Raw genomic sequence first — 26,365 nt, 5'->3', positions numbered from 1 at the left:
TCAAAGAGGTTTCTCAGCACCTATATTTTAGTTTTAATTAGCTTTAAAAAAATGCATGGCATGTGTAGAATAACATGATTAGCTATAAAACTGCACATTTTTATCTTTGCCCCATAGCAAAATGTGTAGAATTGCCGGAAGTTAGCGGTTTTCCCAAAACAATAGTTTTATAAAAATGTTGGGGCCCACCCAAATTTCAGCAGGCCCACCTACCAACGAATTTCAGGCTACGCTACTGGTTGACATTTCGTATGTCAAATTGAACTTGCAAATTGAAACTGGTACTCCCTGTAAATAGCCATGCTATATTCTTCTGCCTGTATATGGCCATGGTATTTTACTCTTTTTAATCATTATTCAGTGTGTATTTATCCCTCGTGTCACTATTTCTATTTTATATATTTTTATATTTAACTCTTGAGTTGTTGGAAAAGGACTCGTAAGTAAGCATTTCACTGTTAGTCTACACTTGTTGTTTACGAAGCACGTGACAAATAAAATGATATTTCATTGTATTTTGCTGAATTATATATTTTGAAGGAAACTGTCTGCGCTAACAACAGATGGCGCAATTTAACAACATACAAACATCAAGCAGTTCGGGAAAGGACCTCACTTTGGCCAAGGTGAATTGTAAAGGTTTATCTTCGTTGTACACGACAGTGACAGAAAACCTAGCGCAATTCCTTATGCTTTACTTTCTTCGTACTTTAAATACTTTACAAGGCATTTTAGACATGTATTCACAATATATGACATGCAGATAAACATTTTTTTTTAAACGTATGTGGACAAAATACAAAACATGTATTGACTTTTCGGTTGCGTCATATTATCAAAAGAATTGTATAGGACCTTATTAAAAGTGATCAAGATAAATTTGACTTGATTCTGACAGTAGCGGGATTGTGCGTGTTGGGAACGAGGCTCCAGGCAGGGGCCGCTTCCTGGGTGCGTTAGAAGCGTCACGCAGGACAGCGTTGAAGTGGTTAAACGGGCGATGTGACGGCGAGTTTTGAGAAGATAAGTTTAGAGCAGGTTGGTTGTGGAGGAGAACAATACTCCAAACGAGGGGATTTATGTATTTTATAAGGACACACAGCTAACTGGAATAACTTGTGTTGATATAATTTGGGATAGAGGGCAGACGAGGGCAGCCCCGTGAGGGCAAGTGTGTGCTGTGGCGCTCCTGTTAGCGAAAGATGAACAAGAACCACCGAGTGCCGAGCAACCGGACTCTGGGCGCCGTGGAGGTGAAGAGCAAGGTGCGTTGTTTGCTAAATTAGCTAGCTAGTTGCCAACACAAAACAGCTAGCTATGTAACTATTGTATGTGTGAGTTATCGAAGTCTTCCAACCCATTACTTTCAAATCATGGCTAAATGTACCTGCTTATTCGCTTGTCAGCAAGTTAGGATGTTGTAATTATCTCGTCTGCGCCAGTTTGCAAACTATCTAGAAAGCTAACTAGTTGGCCAGTCAGTTTATCTAGCCAGTGAATGAACAAGTGTCAAATGTGGATTGGTGTGAGGAAGGCATGTGTTCGGTAGCCAATGCTTGGAATCAATGTTTTATCACGTTCCGTTATTTGTACGAATTCCATTATTAGTTTACGGTCGGATTAGGCAACGTTGTGACGACCCAGCCAGGCACATAATGAGCCAATACTTGTCAGCAAACCAGACATTTCTGTGGTTGATCCATTGAGGTTGGAACAGTATGTTACACAGTTGCATAGGATGCGTTTGGTTATACATTTATGATTTACAAACTAGTTTAAGTTTGAAATGCTAGAACCACAAGATTCAAAAGCAATCTGAGACACAGATTGTATGGCCTACTGACTGGTTGGTAATGAATCTGTATTGAAGGTTGTTGGCCTAGGACGCTGATAAATCACTGCGCAGGAGTCATAGTTGATCTCGGTTCCTTCCGCAATGGATCGCTTGTAGTAAGCACACGTTTCGCTATTTGCGTACATATTTCATACTTATTAACGACAGTTTCCTTTATTGCGATATCCTCAATAAATAGTTAGTACCTCTATTGCACTGTCACATAATAGTAATTCAGGGTTACTTCCAAGTACTAACTTATATGTATCAATTAGCACTCGTCAATAATGAGATGCTTTCAAGACTAGACATGAAAAGGATGACAATAGTACCAATCTTTAGTTTCCCAAGTGCATATAAAGAAGAATACAATTTGCCTGTTTTTTTTCAGCCTGGTTAGACAAGGGGTCACGAATCTAGCACTGTGTAGCACTAACCACAACACTGCTAGTCGCTGTGGGTGCCATCACAGGGTTTAGCCAACGTCTATCCATTTAAAAGTGCGCCTTTGCAGAGCTAAATATGTGTGTTTGATATATATTGTGCAAGGGACAATAAACATCAGTGATTTATCAGTGGTGTAGGCCCACATGCACATTACCAGTCGCGTTTGGACACGCCTACTTCAGTCAAGGGTTTTCTTTATTTGAACTATTTTCTACATTGCAGAATAATAGTGAATACGTCAGAACTATGAAATAACACATATTGAATCAAGTAGTAACCAAAAAAGTATAAATATATTTTATATTTGAGATTCTAAGTAGCCAACCTTTGCCTTTATCTCTTGGCATTCTCTCAATCAGCTTCACCTGGAATGTTTTTCCAACAGCACCATGCTGGTTAAGTGTACCTTGAATTCTATATAAATCACTTAGTGTCACCAGCAAAGCACCATCACACCACCTCGTCCTCCTTGCTTCACACATGCGGAGATCATCCGTTCACCTACTCTGCGTCTCACAAAGACACGGCAGTTGGAACCAAATATCTCACATTTTGGACTCATCAGATCAAAAGACAGATTTCCACCCGTCCAATGTCAATTGCTTGTGTTTCTTGGACCAAGCAATTCTCTTCTTCTTATTGGTGTACTTTAGTAGTGGTTTCTTTGCAACAATTCGACCATGAAGGCCTGATTCACACAGTCTCCTCTGAATAGTTGATGTGTCTGTTACTTGAACTCTGAAGTATTTATTTGGGCTGCAGTTTCTGAGGCTGGTAACTCTAATGAACTTATCTTCTGCAGCAGAGGTAACTCTGGGTCTTCCTTTCCTGTGGCGGTCCTCATGAGAGCCAGTTTCATCAGAACGCTTGATAGTTTTTGCGACTACACTTGACATTTTCCAGATTCACACACCTTCATGTCTTAAAGTAATGATGGACTGTCGTTTCTATTTGCTTATTTGAGCTGTTCCTGCCATAATATGGACTTGGTCTTTCTCCAGATAGCCCTATCTTCTGTATACCACCCCTACCTTGTCACAACACAACACAACTGGCTCAAACGCGTTAAGAAGGAAAGAAATTCCACAAATTAACTTTTAACAAGGCACACCTGTTTATTGAAATGCATTCCAGGGGACTGCCTCTCAACTAGCATGAAGCTAGTTGAGAGAATGCCAAGCTGTCATCAAGGCAAAGGCTACTTAGAAGAATCTCAAATATTAAATATATATTTTGAATTGTTTAACACTTATTTTGGTTACTACATGATTCCCGTATGTTTTATTTCACAGTTGTGATGTTATTCACTATTATTGCACAATGTTGAAAATAGTACAAATAAAAGAAACCCGTGGAATGAGTAGGTGTGTCCAAACTTTGGACTGTGTGTATGTGTATATATATATTACATTACAAATGTGGATCTGCTGTTGTATTAGTATAGGTGACACACTACAGGCACACCCACAGATGCATATCAAACGTTCTCACTGACGCACAGATTGTACTCGTCTTTTACACTAATAAGCCAAGGACACATAATCATCATTAACGCTCTGGGCTTCTAGACACCCCGTTAGTGATGCACGGGTTGACTCAGAATGGGTTTAGGGTTATTCAATATTGTCTGGCTGAAGGACGGGTGGGTTGTGGGTGGGCTGGTTGAATAAAGAGAAACGATACCTAATGTAAAATATACTGTCTCTGTAAAATATATGTAGGTTCAGAACTTTTGTGAAACGGCACAGTTAAAAAATATGTGACAAATACAAATGAAACTGGATGCTTTTCAGAGAGAGATGGTAGGGGGGTTGAGCGTAGCTGAAGGATGCGATTTAAAAAAAAATAATAATAAATTATATATAAAAAAAATATACATAATTGTAAAATACATTGTGTCCCTAAAATGCATATAGTATGTAGAAGCCTAAGTGTTGTTGTACATTAGTTTACTTCAATTAGGGGAGGGGAGAACGGGTTAGGGGGAAATTATATTTTCAAAAATGTTTATTTTCAAAAATGTTTATTTACAACAACAACAAAAATATGTGGGATTGTAAATGATGCAGACAATCACATTGATGGAAGCCACAATCTATCTGCAATATTAAAGCTGATCTATCCCCTGAAGGAAAAACGATGCATAGGTATCTTTCTTATGCAATTTATATCTATATTCTACATTGTGGTCTTAGGCTAAAATAATTTATCTGCTATTAGTGCATAGGCCTAAGCTTTAACTCTTAACTGTACCCATGCCAAATAGCGTACACAGCCAATCTCCAAATAATGATTTTGGGAATGGGCACGCAACGTTAACGTCAATCCATGCAGGCAAAAAGGCCGTTGTCGAAGTTTAATTCAATAAGACAAAAGCTGCTGAAGGAGAGGTGAAAATAAATGGAATGGAAAGGTCATGTTTGGTAAAGGTCAGGTGGTGTGGTTAGAGGATGATAGTGGTGTGATGATTGTTAGGTCAGGTGGTGTGGTTAGAGGATGATAGTGGTATGATGATTGTTAGGTCAGGTGACGTGGTTAGAGGATGATAGTGGTGTTGTGTGATGATTGTTAGGTCAGGTGGCGTGGTTAGAGGATGATAGTGGTGTTATGTGTGATGATTGTTAGGTCAGGTGGTGTGGTTAGAGGATGATAGTGGTGTTATGTGTGATGATTCTACAAAAAAAGAATCAATTCAAACCTTGACTACATGGGGCGGCAGGGTAGCCTAGTGGTTAGAGCGTTGAACTAGTAACCAAAAGGTTGCAAGTTCATATCCCCGAGCTGACAAGGTAAAAATCTGTCGTTTTGCCCCTGAACAGGCAGTTAACCCACTGTTCCTAGGCTGTCATTGAAAATAAGAATCTGTTCTTAACTGACCTGCCTCGTTAAATAAAGGTAAAATAAAAATGGGGATGCGATCACATATGGTTTGTTTCTCTAGTTATGTGTGGGAACAGATTTCCTCAATTAAAATCACTTTGGGCCGATTTCGTTGTGATTTTAGTCTTATGTCCGACAATGAATTTTCAACAATAACTTGTTTGGGGCTGAGAACTCAAGGGGGTCAAATAAAATTTCCTGCCGGTTTGTGAACTCTGCTCCGTCACGCGTCATGAGTTAATTGCTTTAGAGCTGTGTGCTCTGGAAGAGGAGGCCTACTGCTTAAACAAACAGGCCATTTGCTTATGTCAACCACTGTGTAATGTCTTTCTTGTTTGTTGTTAACTGTTTCCTGCTGAATTCTTTCTACAAACACCAAGGTCATTATCATTCCTCCAATCCAAAGTGTCACATTTTTCTGTTTCTCTGTCTTGTTTGTGCGTTCTCCTGTGTGTGTCCCAGTTTGTGGCTGAATTCCGCCGGTTCTCCCTGGACCGGTCCAAGCCGGGCCGGTTTGATGAGTTCTATAGGCTCCTACAGCACATGCACCGCATCCCAAACGTGGACCTGCTGGTGGGCTATGCTGACGTCCACGGTGACCTGCTGCCAATCAACAACGATGACAACTACCGCAAAGCCATCTCCGTGGCTGACCCCGTGCTACGCCTCTTCCTGCAGAGGAAAGGTACAACCTAGCCTCAGGGCAGTTTGTTACATTTTGGACGTTTTTATTTTTTATCCCTCCATCATTAGTATGACATCTTCAACGTTGCTAATGGAACAGAGGTCATACAACGTATCGACTTACATTTTTATTGGTTGAGTACACATTTTGCAGGGAAATGCTTATGTTTCTAGCGCCAACAGTGCAGTAATCCTCCGTTTGGATAATGTGGTCAGACTGAAAGGTAAGGAAGGATACGTATCGAGATACATGGGCCCTGATACATAAAATATAAACGCAACATGTAAAATGTATGCTGTTGTGTAGGTGAGCAGTTCAACACTGAACAGAATGCCCCATAATGGCGGTGGACAACAAACACATTTACATTTTAATCGATGGCCATTTCGATGCACAGAGATAGCGTGACGAGATCCTGAGGCCCATTGTCATGCCATTCATCCACAGTCATCACCTCATGTTCCAGCATGGTAATACACCTCCCCATGTCGCAAGGATCGAGACACAATTCCTGCATGTTGAAAATGTCCCAGTTCTTCCATGGCCTGCATACTGACCAGACTTGTCACCCGTTGATCATGTTTGGGGTGCTCTGGATCTACGTGTTCGAAAGCGTGTTCCAGTTCCCGCCAATATCCAGCTACTTCTTCACACAGCCAATCGCACAACCTTTTTAAAAAAAAACATTTTTTTATATATATATGTGTGTGTGTGTGTGTGTGTGTATATATATGTATGTATGTATATATATGTATGTATATATATATGTATGTGTGTATATATATATATATATATATACACACACACACACACACACGCACACACACACACACACACGTGTGTATTTAATTTAAAAAATATATATATATTTTTTTTAAAGCTGTCTGTGTCCAAAACATGCATATGTGTTCCCAGTCAGGTGAAATCCATAGATTAGGGCCTAAGGATTTATTTGTTTACTGATTTCCTTTTAATGAACTGTAACTGAGTAAAATCTTTTGAAATTGTTGCTTTCATATGGCCCTGATACCATACAGGAATGATATGTTTTAGTTTCACACGTTTCGGTTTGATTAGAGAACGAATTGATGCGATATGACACGTTTCAATGCATTTACATTTGTTGCATAAACGCATTCATTTTCCATTCTAGATTCAAACCTGCTGCTGATGCAGGTCAATGTGATTGTAGTGGATTTCTTAATTGCGTAGTTACACAGGTGTTCCTTGTTCAGGTGAGTTAGCTTGTTTTTGATTTATACCTGCTTTCAGTCACATGGAATATTCTAGGTGTGTGTGTATCCAGTCTTTCCCCCGTTTCCTAAACTATCTCTGAGGTTTCCTTCAAGTGTCCTTTTCCACACTCTATATGGTCGTTGCCTTCTGCTATTGTAAATGCCTATACATTCTGGATTGTTTAAGTATGACAACATATGTTCTGTAAATAGGCCTATCAAGCTACTGCCTAGATCATGTTCTGACTGCACGGGGAGTATTTGATTTAGCCTACTGTCTCACCGCGGTACTGTAGCATCCTAGACATAGTTGGCTGCAGGGTAGCCTTGTGGTTAGAGCGTTGGACTAGTAACCGGAAGGTTGCAAGTTCAAATCCCCGAGCTGACAAGGTACAAATCTGTTGTTCTGCCCCTGAACAGGCAGTTAACCCACTGTTCCTAGGCCGTCATTGAAAATAAGAATTTGTTCTTAACTGACTTGCCTAGTTAAATAAAGGTAAAAATAACATAAAAATAGTTGGTAGTCGTTGAGCAGTGATTTTAGCCTTAGTTGTGTGTGTGCCCGTTCAGTCATTTTTTTTGTTGATCATTTCTGTTTTTAGCGTTGGTGTTGAACTCCGTCTTCGTAGTCTTGTTGTCATAATTGAGTGTAGGGATGGACACGGATAATGGAATAGCCAGATATCCAAACGGACATTGGTATTAGATCACTCACTTAAGTATTCGTTATTGGAAACGATTTTTAACAATGAAAAAGCTTTGTCTAAATTATCCATGTGACATTTCTACCTACAAGAATATACCGTAACATTTGAAATTCTTAGTTGAATAAAAAAACTTCTGTAATGTTGCGTCGAGCTGCTGCCACACTATTTAAGGTTTTTAATTTGACACGTACAATCTAATTTCCTGATTTATCAATAACAAAATAGCCATCTCTTAACAAATTCCTTAGCTTTTCTCAAATTAAGAACTATACCATTGGCCTCTATGCCTATAATTTGGTGTTATGTTGAAACGGACGGAAATGAGGGTTTAATTGAGACTGCTTATAACAGCGGCCCCTATAGCCCAATTGTTGCCATTATTTTTGACCAAGTTACTCACGTCACAGCCTCTAGTTTGTGTGGCAAATTAGAAAAGAAGTGACCAATCTATGCTTGTTATTTGACCAAGTCTAAAAAAAAATATACATACATACATACATACATACATACATACATACATACATACATACATACATACTAATTCGGACAATAACAATATTTATTTTAGAGTATCTGGAATATCTGAAAAAATGTTATGAAATCATTTGAATAGTTAAATAGTGTCAAATGCCACGTTCCGTATTAAATATTTAGTGCGATCTGTTGAATCCAAAGGCACTGGGCTGTTGTCTGTGAGTCTAAGCTGTCTCGCTGTGCCGTATGACCTATAGATGCTAAGACACTTTGTCAGGAGGGGATTACAGTGGTCTCTGTGTAACACCGTGTAGGCCCTGGGTTTCAATTACACGCTAGACACTAACGTCATGCTGGGTCTCTGTGGCTGCAGCCCCCCCCAACCACACACACGCTTTACATTTTCCCCCACTACCTTTCCCCAACAGTGTCGGGAGAAGTTAGAGCGAGCTGCCTAGCCATAGGGACTTGTCTTGATGTGGGTTCACATATTGTCTCCTTGTACTAATGGGTCATGGACCATTAGGCTAAATGGTGTCGGGGTTCTTCCTCTGGGCTAAGCCTGTTTTTAGAATGCAAAAAGCAGGCTGTCCCTGTCTTTTACTCCCATCTGTTGTGTTCTGCTGTTTTGTGTCTAGATTTTATACGTTTGTTTGAGAGGTGAAGAACGCTGTGTGTGTTTAGCAATGTTTCCCCTCCAGCCATGGCTGACATTGTCCCTGTGGAGGTAGGCCTAAAGGGATCTTTCTCCATGGGCAGATTTGAAGAATTACCGTTGTCATGGTATTGCTGTGTGGAATGATTTACCGATAAGCTGTTGATGTGGAATATTGTACATCTTCTGTGGACTGTGTATGGACTTAATGTGTTGGCAACGCACTTATGCTAAACACGCAGTGGTATTCACATAATCTGAATGAAACATGTTCTTTGTGTACACGTGCCACTTCTGTGGGCTTCATGATGTGGGAAAGATTGTTTCTGGACAAGATAGTTGTCACTGCTGATGGTAATGTTTGACGAGAGCTGTGACGGTCATGGAATTTTGAATGCAAGTTATTGGTCAGCCAAATGACTGTGGTCACCAATATATAATCATTTGAGTTTTTACATTTTTTTTATATAGTTTATTTTTAAGATTCACAGTTTTCTCCTCTGCTCCTGACTGCATGTTCTGCTGATGCAGGAAGGGAGGGGGGGGTTGCCCAGGCAACCAGCATCATTTGCTACAACACCTTGCTTGTTTCAGCAAAAGGCGTCAAGTTTTGTGTGTGAGAGAGAGAGAATCACTAGGTAATTTCTCTATCAGTAGCTTGTCACACTGAAATCATTTGGACAGTGCAGTGCCACCAGTCCCCCCCCCGCCTGTTTACCTGTTACCATGGTAACCCTGAAGAGGCCCATTTTCTTAATGGGTATTGTTTAGGGCTGATGGGAGCTGCAAAGCCTGCTGGGGGAAATACCCCCCCCCCCAAACAAACAAACAAACAAACAATAATAGTTTAAACTTTTTTGTTTTACCATTTTGTGTTTTGAGGTTTACTCAATGTGTGAACTTCAAGGGTTATGAATGATGCATTGTGTTTTTCCTTCGCATGACAACTTGGTTGCTGTTTCCTGTCCTGTCCAGTTTTCTGCATCTGGTCCCAGTGCAGTATGCTCTACATTCACGTTGTCTTTGTTTAGTTGTACTGAATGGGACGAGAGCACTGCGCCTTTTCCCATAGCTCCCCCATGCCCCACAGGCACACGGGTTCTGCTGAAGTCAGTGTAACATGCTGTTTATTGTGGTCAGCCAGAGAATGAGAGCTGTTCTCATCAACTCCACTCTTCTCAGATACAGTGGCTAAGGCTTATCAGTTGTCACGTGGGTGGTGTGGTGTACAGGTGACGTGTGTTGGACAAGTGGAACACAGGGTTTGTCAAAAGAGAATTCCGTTGTGGTATGACATCATCTTGATCGGTATCTTCACCTCCTGTCCGAGCAGCATGAGACTGTCCAGGTTTCCATACTGATTGAACCCAGTCGTTATTCAGGGAATCTGGGTGGGTGTGTTTTGTTGAACTAATGACGTCATCACTGTGAAAAGCACAAGTGTTTTTTTTTATGAGGGCAAATAGAATTAGTAACCATGCCTCATAAAGAGGGAACAGCACTGCATAGTGTTTTAGTAAGAGATACACTCTACCCACACAGTAAAGCAATCATTGAAGCATGATGACTGTGGGTTTTAAGAGTGACCGAGGAGACGGCATGATATGGAGGCAGGGAGACGTAACGGAAGAGAGGTGAAGAATGCAGAGTGAGGCCCTAGATGGGGGATGGGGAGCTGGAAGAGGGGGCTTCATTGAGTGGAATGTGGCGAGCCTCTGATCACCACTGCTGAGTAGATTAAACTGGACAGTAGGCCATACACAACACTGGAGCCATGGGCCAGAAGTTAGCTGGGCTGCACCGCCAGGGACGGAGAGAGGGAGATAGTGCTGAGCACTAGTGCTGAGCTACTGAGGCCCAGTGGAGGGAGAGAGGGAGAACTCGTGCTGAGCTACTGAGGGCCAGTGGAGGGAGAGGGAGGGAACTAGTGCTGAGCTACTGAGGCCCAGTGGAGGGAGAGAGGAGGGAGCTAGTGCTGAGCTACTGAGGCCCAGTGGAGGGAGAGGGAGGGAACTCGTGCTGAGCTACTGAGGCCCAGTGGAGGGAGAGGGAGGGAACTCGTGCTGAGCTACTGAGGCCCAGTGGAGGGAGAGGGAGGGAACTCGTGCTGAGCTACTGAGGCCCAGTGGAGGGAGAGGGAGGGAACTCGTGCTGAGCTACTGAGGCCCAGTGGAGGGAGAGGGAGGGAACTCGTGCTGAGCTACTGAGGCCCAGTGGAGGGAGAGGGAGGGAGCTAGTGCTGAGCTACTGAGGCCCAGTGGAGGGAGAGGGAGGGAGCTAGTGCTGAGCTACTGAGGCCCAGTGGAGGGAGAGGGAGGGAGCTAGTGCTGAGCTACTGAGGCCCAGTGGAGGGAGAGAGGGAGAACTAGTGCTGAGCTACTGAGGGCCAGTAGAGAGGGGGAACTAGTGCTGACCTACTGAGGGCCAGTAGAGAGGGGGAACTAGTGCTGACCTACTGAGGGCCAGTAGAGAGGGGGAACTAGTGCTGACCTACTGAGGGCCAGTAGAGAGGGGTAACTAGTGCTGACCTACTGAGGGCCAGTCGAGAGGGGGAAGACAGTGGGAGAGAACGGGAAACAAAATGCCAAAGGGAAGTACAGGTGGTGTTGTTTACCATCTTGGTCAAAGGCCTTTATGCATTGTACCTCTGTAACGTAGTGATGAGAGAGATTTCCTCCTAGCTGACATTATCTCGCTTTAGGGCTTGGCCTGATCCTCATCGTGATATGAATGTTGGAAATATGATTTCATCATTCCCTGATTGACACAAGTTCTCCACATACTGCAGACGACCATGGTGAAGTTCAGTTTGGTGATAATGTTATCAAATGGGAGGCTGTTGATGTGCCACGTGAACATGGTCACATAAGAATACACTTTATTCATATAGATACATGGGCACATTCATCATATTGTTATCCAGGATGTGACAGGGATATTTGTCTCCATCGCCCAGCTCTAAATAGGCAGACGGTGCAGTATAAAATGTATATGTGATTTATACACTAACCTGTCCCTCAGAGCCCAAGTGACAACTGGGCTCCCTGTCTCTGCAGAACCCCAGGACGATGAGCGATGTCGTGAGGGAGACCGAGGTGTTCTGAGCCAGGCTGCATCACCAGTAAAGTCTTTGTTCAGGAGAATGAGCGACAGGGTTGCCCGGATAGGGAAGGGAATTACTGACCCACGTGCCTGCTCCTCCCCCCCCTTCCTCCCCTCTGTCTTCCCCCTCTGTCTCCCCCCTCACCTTGGAGGCTGCGTGTACAGGCCGCAGCAGGAAGCACAGGCATGGCCCAGCAGCAGCAGACAGCGGTGAGAGACAGGGCAGGGAGAACCAAGCCAGTCTGGATGAAAGGGGACGGAGGGCGAAGCAGAGACTGCAAGAGGCAGGGAGAGACTGAGGGAAGGACAGGGAGAAAGGGGCAGTAGTGTAATGATGCTGGAGATGGAAACAGTTGGAAGAGTGATGACCTGCTAATTGATTTAAGATTCATTTGGAGTTTGTGAATGTTACCGGGCCACCTTTGGCTCATGAATGTGTTGTTGTACAACATGATATGAATTATATCATTGGAGTTTAAGCTTAGTGCGTGTGTTATTTTGTTCTTCTTCTGGGCTCTGCTCCCTACTTCCCTTTACCTTAGAGGGGCTTTACCCCTCTCTTGCTCTCTCCCTCTCATTCTCCCCACTGCTTCACCCCCCTCTCACACACTCTCCCCTGGAGGGGCGGCAGGTAGCCGAGCGGTTAAGCGCATTGAACCAGTAACCGAAAGCCGGCAAGGTGGAAATAACGCCCGTTCTGCCCTTGAGCAAGGCAGTTAACCCCCAACAAGTGCTCCCAAGGCGCCGATATCGAGAACTTTGATTCGTGCAGCCCCCCCCCGCACCTCTGGTTCAGAGGGGTTGGGTTAAATGCAGATGACACATTTCCGTTGAATGCTTAGTATCCCCTTTCCCTCTTTCTCCTCTCCTGTCCTCTCCTCTCCTGTCTTCTGTTTCCTCTCCTGTTTTCTGTTCCCTCTCCTGTCCTCTCCTCTCCTGTCTTCTGTTCCCTCTCCTCTCCTGTCCTCTCCGGTGTTCTGTTTCCTCTCCGGTTTTCTGTTTCCTCTCCTGTTTTCTGGTCCCTGTCCTGTCCTCTCCTCTCCTGTTTTCTGGTCCCTGTCCTCTCCTGTCCTGTCCTCCTCTCCTGTTTTCTGTTCCCTGTCCTCTCCTGTCCTGTCCTCCTCCTGTTTTCTGTTCCCTCTCCTGTTCCCTCTCTTATCAGCATACAGCTCATATCTCAGCTGTACCAGGGAGGTATGTTCATTACTCACAGAAGAGAAACACTTTCTTTTTTCCACCCCTCCCCCTTCTCTTCATTCTTTAATAAGCACTCCCTCCCCCCACGCACTCCCTCCCCCGTTTGTATCGCTCTGTGCCTGGAACACCATGGTACTCACCATGTGTGGGATAACCAGGCCTGTCGTCAACTTATGAGACCGTTTCCAGAGCAGTTCTTATTGAGCAACATTCAGTCCAGAGCAGAACAGATGTATTCCCTAGAGTTCAACACAAACCTAGTCATACAATATTAAAAATGTACAGTAACTACAGCCACATTCCAGATCTACATTTGGATGACTGACACACAGGTTGTTTTAGCGTCATTACCTCCCAATGCTCTGATGGTCATGACAGAACAATGGATTTAGAATGTATGGCTCTGGGTTTATGGGTGATTGACAGTCCTGTTGCTATGTGAAGGTAATTGCTGTCACCTGATAATGGTGTCCCATTAACGCTGGCATGGCCCTCTGCTCTGTCTGTGACCTAGCAACACACAGGGCTGTCCGGTGGCGCCGTCGGGGATAAAGTCACCGGGCAGCACAGTCTTCCGTACTTGGACCCTCCCTTTTCCTGAGATATAGATATTGTAACGGTAGCCTTTTGAAAATATTATTTAGACTTAATATCTGACTGATATAGGTCCCTGTGTTTTGCGCAATCATGTGACATAGCAAGATGTTATCCTGTACTTTAAAGAATCATCTAAAAAATTTGTTTAAAGTTTAAGCAATTATCTAAGGATGGTGCTGGACCATCTGACATAAAAAATAAAATGGGGCAGTTTGATGAAAAATATTTTATTAACAGGTTCACATCCAGGCATGTCACTTGTTTGCTCAAAACACAGGGCCCTACAGTGAGGGGGGGGGGGAGTATTTGATCCCCTGCTGATTTTGTATGTTTGCCCACTGACAAAAATGATCAGTCTATAATTTGAATGGTTTATTTGAACAGTGAGAGACAGAATAACAACAATCTAGAAAAACGCATGTCAAAAATGTTATAAATGGATTTGCATTTTAATGAGGGAAATAAGTATTTGACCCCTCTGCAAAACATGACTTAGTACTTGGTGGCAAAACCCGTGTTGGCAATCAGAGGTCAGACGTTTCTTGTAGTTGGCCACCAGGTTTACACACATCTCAGGAGGGATTTTGTCCCACTCCTCTTTGCAGATCTTCTCCAAGTCATTAAGGTTTCGAGGCTGACGTTTGGCGACTCAAACCTTCAGCTCCCTCCACAGATTTTCTATGGGATTAAGGTCTGGAGACTAGCTAGGCCACTCCAGGACCTTAATGTGCTTCTTCTTGAGCCACTCCTTTGTTGCCTTGGCAGTGTGTTTTGTGTCATTGTCATGCTGGAATACCCATCCACGACCCATTTTCAATGTCCTGACTGAGGGAAGGAGGTTCTCACCCAAGATTTGACGGTACATGGCCCCGTTCATCGTCCCTTTGATGTGGTGAAGTTGTCCTGTCCCCTTAGCAGAAAAACAACCCCAAAGCATAATGTTTCAACCTCCATGTTTGACGGTGGGGATGGTGTTCTTGTGGTCATAGGCAGCATTCCTCCTCCTCCAAACACGGCGAGTCGAGTTGATGTCAAAGAGCTCCATTTTGGTCTCATCTTGTAGCCCTTTCCAGCCTTGTGTAGGTCTACAATCTTGTCCCTGACATCCTTGGAGAGCTCTTTGGTCTTGGCCATGGTGGAGAGTTTGGAATCTGATTGATTGATTGCTTCTGTGGACAGGTGTCTTTTATACAGGTAACAAACTGAGATTAGGAGCACTCCCTTTCAGAGTGTGCTCCTAATCTCAGCTCGTTACCTGTATAAAAGACACCTGGGAGCCAGAAATCTTTCTGATTGAGAGGGGGTCAAATACTTATTTCCCTCATTAAAATGCAAATCAATTTATAACATTTTTGACATGTGTTTTTCTGGATTTTTTTGTTGTTCTGTCTCTCACTGTTCAAATAAACCTACCATTAAAATTATAGACTGATCATTTCTTTGTCAGTGGGCAAACGTACAAAATCAGCAGGGGATCAAATACTTTCCCCCCCTCACTGTATCTAAGGGCTCGGAGCTGATCACATGACCTGATTTAGGATAAACACTCCTGGCCCCGTTTTATCAAGCGCCTCAGAGTACAATAGGAGTGCTGCTCTATTATCCTGTCCATATAATCTTATTCATTATTGTCTGAAAGGCTGAACTGATTCTAGCTCAGCGTTTCGACTCTGAGAGGATTTTGACCTAAATAGTGAGTTTTTATGTGTTTGGGTAGGACAGACCGTGGTCAGTAGGTTTTATGTGATGTTTGGGTAGGACAGACCGTGTGGTCAGTAGGTTTTATGTGATGTTTGGGTAGGACAGACCGTGGTCAGTAGGTTTTATGTGATGTTTGGGTAGGACAGACCGTGGTCAGTAGGTTTTATGTGATGTCTGGGTAGGACAGACAGTGGTCAGTAGGTTTTATGTGATGTCTGGGTAGGACAGACAGTGGTCAGTAGGTTTTATGTGATGTTTGGGTAGGACAGACCGTGGTCATTAGGTTTTATGTGATGTTTGGGTAGGACAGACCGTGGTCAGTAGGTTTTATGTGATGTTTGGGTAGGACAGACCGTGTGGTCAGTAGGTTTTATGTGATGTTTGGGTAGGACAGACCGTGGTCAGTAGGTTTTATGTGTTTGGGTAGGACAGACCGTGGTCAGTAGGTTTTATGTGATGTTTGGGTAGGACAGACAGTGGTCAGTAGGTTTTATGTGGTGTTTGGGTAGGACAGACCGTGGTCAGTAGGTTTTATGTGATGTTTGGGTAGGACAGACCGTGGTCAGTAGGTTTTATGTGGTGTTTGGGTAGGACAGACCGTGTGGTCAGTAGGTTTTATGTGATGTTTGGGTAGGACAGACCGTGGTCAGTAGGTTTTATGTGATGTTTGGGTAGGACAGACCGTGGTCATTAGTGAATGGAGGTGGACTGAGTTTAAAAACCCTGTGGGGGTTGGAAATGCAATCGTGTGTGTTCATTCTGGTCCTGTCTTTACCATCCTCTCTCCAATGACTATTCAAATCAAATTTGATTTTTCACATTCACATGGTCAGCAGATGTTATTGCGGGTGTAGTGAATTGCTTCTTGTTCCGACAGTGCAGTAATTTATCTAACAATTTCACAACAAATACCTAATAGACAAAAATCTAAGTAATGGAATTAAGAATATATAAATATATGGACGAGCAATGTCAGAGCGGCACAGACTAAGATCGTTGTCTGTGAAATTGTAACGTTCAGAATAGTTTACCCTTATAGACCCATGAAAAATGTCTAGCTGTTGGATTTGGTCCAGAGAACACACAGGTCTGATGTTGTTTATACTAAATGACTGTCAAATTCAGACTTTACAAGCCAACAAATACAACCAAATGGCCTTGTGCCCAACCCTGACTCTCACCCTGGAGGCCTTGTGCCCAACCCTGACTCTCACCCTGGAGGCCTTGTGCCCAACCCTGACTCTCACCCTGGAGGCCTTGTGCCCAACCCTGACTCTCACCCTGGAGGCCTTGTGCCCAACCCTGACTCTCACCCTGGAGGCCTTGTGCCCAACCCTGACTCTCACCCTGGAGGCCTTGTGCCCAACCCTGACGCTCACCCTGGAGGCCTTGTGCCCAACCCTGACGCTCACCCTGGAGGCCTTGTGCCCAACCCTGACGCTCACCCTGGAGGCCTTGTGCCCAACCCTGACGCTCACCCTGGAGGCCTTGTGCCCAACCCTGACGCTCACCCTGGAGGCCTTGTGCCCAACCCTGACGCTCACCCTGGAGGCCTTGTGCCCAACCCTGACGCTCACCCTGGAGGCCTTGTGCCCAACCCTGACGCTCACCCTGGAGGCCTTGTGCCCAACCCTGACGCTCACCCTGGAGGCCTTGTGCCCAACCCTGACGCTCACCCTGGAGGCCTTGTGCCCAACCCTGACGCTCACCCTGGAGGCCTTGTGCCCAACCCTGACGCTCACCCTGTAAGGTTATGCTGGTGTTTACTTCCTACACAGTTATCACTGATTGGTTAGATTAATTATTAACTCACATATGCAAACTTACTCAATTGCGTTCCTGAACGTTGGTCACCTTGAGCATAAAGGTGAACTCATATCTGCAGGTGAGATGTGCATTTTATCAGCCAACCGTTGAACAAAATGAGTTGAGACTGATCAACGGACTCAAGACACTGAGCGTGATGGTGACCCCCGGCGGCCCGGCCCAGAGGTAACTGACATTATGACACTGACCTCCAAAGGGACACACCGAGACAGTCACAGACTATTAGTCGGGGGTCCTGGGGCATTAGCTCCACGGTATTGACTATGTACGCTTGCTTTATCGACCATAGGATACCAGTGGTGGCGGGTTGGAGGGATAACATTTAGGAAAGGTCTACTCTTTGATCAGGTGTGTGTAAAAGATTAGAAATTACTCTTTAAAGCCTTGCTAGCTGCTGTAATGAGACTGACAGCATTGCCAGCTGCAATTAGGGTTAAGTGCCTTACTCAAGGGCACATCGACAGATTTCACCTAGTTCTGGAATTCGAACTAGCAACCTTTCGGTTACGGGCCCAACCTCTTAACTGCTAAACTACCACCCAGTTTTCACACCCCTTTTTCCACATTTTGTTGCTTCAGCCTGAATGTATTAAATGTTGTTTTGTCACTGGCCAACACACAATACCCCAAAATGAAAAGCTGATATGTCTTTCGTCAATAAGTATTCAACCCCTAAATAAGCCTAAATAGATTCCAGAGTAAACATTTGCTTAACAAGTCACATAAGTTGCAATAATGTTGTTTAACATGACTTTTGAATGACTACCTCATCTCTATAACCCCCACACACAAGTATCTGTAAGGTCCTTCAGTTGAGCAGTGATTTTGAAACCGATTCAACCACAGAGACCTGGAATGTTTTCCAAAGCCTCGCAAAGAAGGGCACCGATTTGGTAGATTGGTCAATTATCCCTTTGAGCATGCTGAATTAATTCATTACACTTTGGATGGTGTATCAATAGACCCAGTCACTACAAAGATACAGGCGTCCTTCCTGACTCAGTTGCCATGAGCCAAAGGTGACTTTAAAGCAGTCAGAGTTTAATGGCTGTGAAAGGAGAAATCTGAGGATGGATCAACAACATTGTAGTTACTCCACAATACTAACCTAACTGACAGAGTGAAAAGAAGAGAGCCCGTGCAAGATACAAATATTACAAAACATGCATCCTGTTTGCAACAAGGCACTAAAGTAAAACTGCAAAAAAATGTTAAAAAGCAATTCACTTTTTGTCCTGAATACAAAGTGTGTATGCTTGTCATCGTTAAGGACTGTGGAGTTTTTCCGGATAAAAAGGAAACGGAATGGAACTAGGCACAGGCAAAATCCTAGTGGAAAAACCTGGTTCAGTCTGCTTTCCAACAGACACAAGGCCAAATCAACACTGGAGTTGCTTACCAAGAAGACAGTGAATGTTCCTGAGTGGCCGAGTTAGTTTCAACTTGGTTCACTCCAATACTTAACTGCCCTTGACCAGCACAAAAACATCCTGTACTGCATTAGCATTGAATAGCCCCCACAATATGCAACTTTTCAGGGAAGTTAGGAACCAATATTCACAGGCAGTTAGGAAAGCATCTTGTAGCATAAACTCCAAAATGTTCTGGGACATTAAAGTTCATGGAGAATAAGAGCACCTCCTCCCAGCTGCCCACTGCACTGAGGCTAGGAAATTGTCACCACAAATAAATGTATGATAATCGAGAATTTCAATAGGCATTTTTCTACGGCTGGCCATGCTTTCCACCTGGCGACCTCGGTCAACAGCTCCGCAACTCGCCCAAACCTCCCCACTTCTCCTTCACCCAAATCCAGATAGCTGATGTTCTGACAGAGCTGCAAAATCTGGACCCCTACAAATCAGCCGGGCTAGACAATCTGGATCCTCTCTTTCTAAAATTATCCTCCGCAATTGTTGCGACACCTATTACCAGCCTGTTCAACCTCTTTTTCGTATCGTCTGAGATACCTAAAGATTGGAAAGCTGCCGTGATCATCCCTCTCTTCAAAAGGAGAGACACTCTAGACCAAAACTGTTACAGACCTATATATTCTACCCTGCCGTTCTAAAGTCTTCGAAAGCCATATTAACAAACAAATCGCCAACCATTTTGAGTCCCACCATAACTTGTCCGCTATGCAATCTGGTTTCCAAGCTGGTCATGGGGTGCACCTCAGCCACGCTCAAGGTCCTAAACGATATCATAACCACCATTGATAAAAGACAATACTGTGCAGCCATCAACCTGGCCAGGGCTTTCGACTGTGTCAATCACCGCATTCTCATTGGGCAGACTCAATAGCCTTGGTTTCTAGTCTGGTTCACCAACTACTTCTCAGACAGAGTTCAGTGTGTCAAATGGGAGGGCCTGTTATCTGGACCTCTGGCAGTCTCTATGGGGGTGCTGTTGTCCGGGCCTCTGGCAGTCTCTATGGGGGTGCTGTTGTCCGGGCCTCTGGCAGTCTCTATGGGGGTGCTGTTGTCCGGGCCTCTGGCAGTCTCTATGGGGGTGCTGTTGTCCGGGCCTCTGGCAGTCTCTATGGGGGTGCTGTTGTCCGGGCTTCTGGCAGTCTCTATGGGGGTGCTGTTGTCCGGGCCTCTGGCAGTCTCTATGGGGTTGCCAAAGGGTTCAATTCTCAGGCCGACTCTTTTTTCTGTGTACATCAATGATGTCGCTCTTGCTGCTGGTGATTCTCTGATCCACTTCTACGCAGACGACACCATTCTGTATACATCTGGCCCTTCTTTGGACACGGTGTTAACTAACATCCAGATGAGCATCAGTGCCATACAACTCTCCTTCCATTGCCTCCAACTGCTCTTAAATGCAAGTAAAACTAAATGCATGCTCTTCAACTGATCGCTGCATGCACCCGCCCGCCCATCTAGCATCACTACTCTGGACGGTTCTGACTTAGAATATGTGGACAACTACAAATACCTAGGTGTCTGGTAAGGGTGAACTCCTTCCTTTCACATTAAGCATCTCCAATCCAAAATTAAATCTAGAATCGGCTTCCTATTTTGCAACAAAGCATCCTTCACTCATGCTGCCAAACATACCCTCGTAAAGCTGACTATCCTACCGATCCTTGATTTCGCTGATGTAATTTACAAAACAGCCTCCAACACTCTACTCAGCTAATTGAATGTAGTCTATCACAGTGCCAACCGTTTTGTCACCAAAGCCCCATATACTACCCACCACTGCGACCTGTATTCTCGTTGGTTGGCCCTGGCTTCATACTCGTCGCCAGACCCACTGGCTCCGGGTCATCTATAATTCTTTGCTAGGTAAAGCCCCGCCTTATCTCAGCTCACTGGTCACCATAGCAGCACCCACCCGTAGCACGCGCCCCAGCTGGTATATTTCACTGGTCATCCTCAAAGCCAACTCCTCCTTTTGCCACCTTTACTTCCAGTTCTCTGCTGCCAATGACTGGAACAAATGGTAAAAATCATCAGCTGTCAGAGCAGCTTAACCATCATTGCACCTGTAAATAGCCAACCAACTACCTCATCTCCTTGTTATTCTTTCTTCTTCTCCTTTACATCCTAGTATCTCTACTTGTACATTCATCTTCTGCACATCTATCACTCCAGTGTCAATTGCTAAATTGTAATTATTTTGTCACTATGGCCTATTTATTGCCTTTCCTCCCTAATCTTACTGCATTTGCACACACTGTATATAGATTTTTCTATTGTATTATTGACTATGTTTGTTTATCCCATGTGTAACTCTGTTGTTGTTTGTGTCACACTGCTTTGCTTTATCTTGGCCAGTTCGCAGTTGTAAATGAGAACTTGTTCTCAACTGGCCTACCTGGTTAAATAAAGGTGAAATTAAAATGTAATTAATTCTAGAACATACATAGCAAGTGGGAGGAAGATGAGACAGAGAGCGAGGAAGGGGGGGACTGGGGCACAACCCAGGAGGGAATGAACGTTATGATATTAATGTTTGGCATCCGTATGCTGGTGGTTAACCATTAGAGAGCCATGGCCCTGCTTCTCCCTCTTCTTAGACTTTGGGTCAAGTCTTGAACCCAGTCCCCGCTCTACGCCATGCTCAGGTGAAAGTCCAGGTATTTCTCAGAGCAGCTCAGTTGCCGTGAGTAAGCAATTCCAAAAGCCCTAACCAAAAGCCCTAACCACGAGAGATCGGCGTCAACGCTTGCATTTACTACACATGAAGAATAAGCCCAGGGAAGAGATGGGGAAAGCCCTGTAACAAGGCAAGGGGGGCCCTCTAAGATAAAGGAACCCTAGGCCTCAGGCTTAGAGCAACACCATCGCTTTTGCATAACTACAGCATAGTCTGAGGTAGAATGTCAGTAATGATTTATACTTCCACCATACAGATCAGTAAGCATTTCCGGTATGAGATTAGATCCTGTATCATGTGATCTCGATATGGTTCTGATGCATTGTTCTCTTCCCTCCCCCAGAGGAAGCCGACTACTCTGCGTTTGGTCTGGACTCTCTGACCCGTCCCAAGAAGACGGTCCTAGCGGCCATGTTGCTAAGGCCTGATGCCAACCGGAAGAAGCCCCTTGTGATCATCAGCCTGCCCAGGGACTTCAGGCCCGTCTCCTCCATCATCGATGTGGATATCCTCCCTGAGACACACCGCCGGGTTCGCCTCTACAAGCACGGCCAGGAGAAACCGCTGGGCTTCTACATCCGAGACGGCTCCAGTGTCCGGGTCACGCCCCAGGGCCTGGAGAAGGTTCCTGGGATCTTCATCTCCCGCATGGTGCCTGGGGGCCTGGCTGAGAGCACTGGCCTGCTGGCCGTCAACGACGAGGTTCTGGAGGTCAACGGCATCGAGGTGCAAGGCAAGTCCCTGGACCAGGTGACAGACATGATGATCGCCAACAGCCACAATCTCATCGTGACGGTGAAGCCGGCCAACCAGCGCAACAACATCGTACGGAGTGGCGGGGGCGGGGCAGTGTCCGGGAGCTCAGGGCACTCGTCCGACAGTGGCACCAGTTTCTACGGCTACTCCTCCCCGGGCATTGCCGTGGCGACGACTCCGGCAGACATCATCCAGAACTTCCATCCAGAGGAGCTGGACAGTGATGAGGATGATGAGGACCTGGTGATAGAGGTGGACGGAGAGGCCCTGCCCATCCCACGGACCTCCTCGGCCAGCTCTACCGTACCCTTCATTCCTCGCTACATGCCCCACCTGGACCTCCGCACCACCAACGGAGCCCTGGCCTCCCACAACCTCTCCGGCTCACTGGGCACGCTCAGCACTGCCGACAGGGGCCTGGAGGGAAGGAGCTTAGAGGAGGAAGGCACCGTCATTACACTGTAAACACACACTGTCGTAAGTTGCACAGTATTTACGGGAATGCAAACACATAGTCTGACATACACTGAAGCGTACCCTCATGCATACACAAAGAACGACAACATCCACACATGCGTTGCCATAGTACCGACAGTGCCCTCCCTATGCTGTCTGACAGACACATTGATTACCCGTGGTGTTTTGTGTGGAGGAGGAAATTGACTCTGCCTCGGAGAAAGGCCTCCAACTTCTCATTGACAACCATAAAAAGCACTTGTTTCTATTTCGTGAGGGGGAGACTTTTTCTGTGGTCTTCCACTTGAGGGCAGCAATGAGATGCTACACTGTTGTTTTTTCAATTTTGTGAACCATAGGAAAGGACTGATTTTTAATGAATGAACGAACAAATGAATGAATGATTGCAGATATCTTTAGGCTTTGACCTTTCCCTAGCTATTCTGCCCTGGTTTGTTTAATAGAGGAGACTACATTTCACAATCTGCTTTTGCCTTGTCACTTTGCAAACGACAACAACCACTCCCCTAGGAGATTACAGCTTGTGATTTGGGAACAAAAGTAATGGCTTCTATCCTACATGTTACCATACTAACTACCAAAGAGTAGAGGTCTGCAATAACACTCAGATTTTAGTCTGAGGAGAAACCATGTATATGGGTCTCTCTTCATGGACCCGGACATTAACCACTTCCTGTGTTTCGTCTCCAAGCTTTTAATGTTGATAATCACAAGAAAAAAAACTAGAATCAATTATGCAAAGCAACTGAAATGACACAATCTCTTAAAGGGGCAATCAGTAATTGCTACATCCAATTTTAGACGTTTAAATTAATGATGTGTGTGTGTATGTACATACATACACATATATACATACACTCATTGATTCTTGAAGAATATAACTAATAAAAGCCTAGTGAGCTTAGTTCTATTGTCGAACCCCTATCAGAATCCAAAATATAAGCTTGTCATACCCCTTGGTTTGTAGACTAGGTAAATGCAAACAATCACTGTATAGCGCCAACATGGTTAGAACTATAATTTTGTTATCATGGATTGTCATTCCTTGTATCCGTAGATCTGTCCATGAGTTCGAGAGTATTTTCAATACTTTAAACCCCATCCTTCAGCCTTCTACCAAAATAGTGGCGGGGAGTCAGTTTTGTTGTTTTGAACCGCAGATTGCCGCTCTAAATATTTTCATTCTATTTCTTTTACGGTTTTATTTCAATCTAAAATGGTTCACTCTGTGATTTATTTTTTATTTAGTTGAAAATGAGTGTCTCAATTCACCGTCACGGACCAACACCTCATCTGACAGGTGTGCTGTCCCTGCCTGGATGAAGAGCCATCTTGTCGTGAGGAAAGAGAAGTTGGATGAAAAACAAGGGCAATTTACCCCACTTCGTGTACATAGTGTGATAGAAGGTGATTTGTAAATGTGATTCTCTGATTTCTCAGACCATAACGCTTCACTCATCTCAGCATGTTCTCTCTCTCTCATCTGTCTGTCTGGTTTGGGAGGATTTGTAACAACAGATGGTGGCATTCTTAGTTTTCCAACTCTGAGTTCACTTGGATGTGGCCTGAATCATTCACATTTGAAGAGTGTCCTCGCTTCATGTACAGTATTTATTCACTATTTCATTGTGTATTGTTTGGAGTAACCCCTCAACCGATCTTCAACAGAATGTGATACTGGTATAGATGACTAGCTGGACTGTGACACTGAGTACTACAGAGATGTTACGTAACTTAGAGCGAGGACGCTAATGACCCCAGCGAGGATGGATGGGACTGTTATAGAACCCAGTCTGCAGAAAGAAGTGAGGTTATTTTGTCTTGCACACGCTCTCACACATACCCACCCGGTCTCTGTGTTTGAGTAAGGTGGAGTTTGTCTAGCGCTATGCGTTATGACTTGGATCAGGTGAGCACAGGTCTATTCCCCTTTGTTCCTGGTCACATGACATCACCTGATGACTGTACCGACCTGTTCAGGAAGGTGAACACCAGCAAGTTCATTAGAATGTCATTAGTGTAGAGCCAACAGACTTCCCCAAAACACAAGACAGGATAGCACTGCAGAACATCCTCATTCCAATAGATTGTAGTTTTATTCTGTGTGTTTAGTTGCCAGTGAGCGTGTTGTGAAGTATAATGAGAATTTAGACTAAGGCTGTACTCAACATGTAAACATTAAATGATGCTAACAGACTCCACTGAGAGCAGATGGTGTATCGATGTCCATTTCTCCTATTGCTTTTTGCAATCCTCTCTGATGGGGATGCAAAATGTACTGGGAACAGTTGCCTCCCTCACCCCCCTCTCTCCTCCTCAGTCTGACTGCAATGGGTCTTACCTGCAGAAATACCTGATGAGAATCATAAACACTGGATCACTGTAATCAGACATGCCATCTACTCAGAGTAGGGTATCATGTGAACTCAACTCCCCCTCCTTTTCATACTGTGAGGTACAGTACTACTCTATTCTCTGTTATGGTACAGGGTGTTGAAGAGTTGGGATTGCTTTCTCTCCCTCTCATTCCAAACAGTTCTGGAACATTCAAGGCATGATGAGTCACATTTTAGAATGGAAAGATTTTTTTTTTTTTTTATCTGTTAATTTATTATTGTTTTAACTACACAGGACATGGGGATCGTAACCACAACTATTTATTTTCTAATCATGTTTCTGTATATTCCTTTTCATTGCTAAGTCAGTAAACATTTTAATGTGTTATAACTGATCCACTGTGTTAATTCGTGGTTTAATTTCATTTTGTAATCTGTTTTTTTCCTTTTTTCCAAAAGTGATTTTGTTAAATAGCTTATTTTCTGTACGAACAGCTTCTAGGGGTTTAGATCATGACACTTTTCCTGTACTGTGAATTCCTCTATTCCTGGGAGAGACCTGTATGTTTCAGAGAACACTAACCAGGCTTCGGAATTTGGTTTGTGTCTGTTCCTTTTTTTTTTTTTTTTTTTTAAGATAATGAGCAATGATTTTTGCTTGTCAGATAAATCAAGGTATAGATTTGTGCTGAAAATTGTCAGTATTTTCTTATTGATAGTATATGATGTACATTTTTATCACATTTTAATGAAAAGGTAATAAAGAAATGTATGCATTTACATGCACTTGTATAATTTTTGATTCCATGAGCTGGAAATATATTCAATGTTTGCCACATTCGTTTTATAAGTTTTGTTTAATGAATAGAAAATACAAAAACATGCATTTTAAATAACTTGATACATTTTTCAACAACCTAAGTGAACAGAAAATGTGCAAGTTCATATATCAGTCAGAGGATGATGGGACTAATGTTACAGAACCCAGTTAGACAGGATGGATGAGACTGTTGTACAACCCAGTTAGACAGGATGGATGAGACTGTTGTACAACCCAGTTAGACAGGATGGATGAGACTGTTGTACAACCCAGTTAGACAGGATGAATGAGACTGTTGTAAAACCCAGTTAGACAGGATGGATGAGACTGTTGTAAAACCCAGTTAGACAGGATGGATGAGACTGTTGTACAACCCAGTTAGACAGGATGGATGAGACTGTTGTAAAACCCAGTTAGACAGGATGGATGAGACTGTTATGGAACCCAGTCTGCAGGAAGAAGTTACTCTCTTTTGCATGTTACATTTGAGTAATTTAGCAGACAGTAATCCAGAGTGATTTACAG

General features: G+C 44.0%; 1 protein-coding gene across 1 annotated transcript; it reads left to right on the top strand.

Annotated features, from left to right (window-relative positions):
* Positions 1-946: 946 nt before the first annotated feature.
* Positions 947-25,800, top strand: LOC135527779 (partitioning defective 6 homolog beta-like). The gene is made up of 3 exons (XM_064956338.1): positions 947-1,265; positions 5,624-5,846; positions 21,795-25,800. The coding sequence occupies exons 1-3, from the start codon at positions 1,203-1,205 to the stop codon at positions 22,670-22,672; spliced, it is 1,164 nt and encodes a 387-aa protein (XP_064812410.1). The 5' UTR covers positions 947-1,202; the 3' UTR covers positions 22,673-25,800.
* Positions 25,801-26,365: the final 565 nt, after the last annotated feature.

The sequence above is a fragment of the Oncorhynchus masou genome, chromosome 33 (assembly GCF_036934945.1).
Source record: "Oncorhynchus masou masou isolate Uvic2021 chromosome 33, UVic_Omas_1.1, whole genome shotgun sequence".
NCBI lineage: Eukaryota > Metazoa > Chordata > Actinopteri > Salmoniformes > Salmonidae > Oncorhynchus > Oncorhynchus masou.
This window is presented reverse-complemented; position numbering and strand designations above follow the sequence as displayed.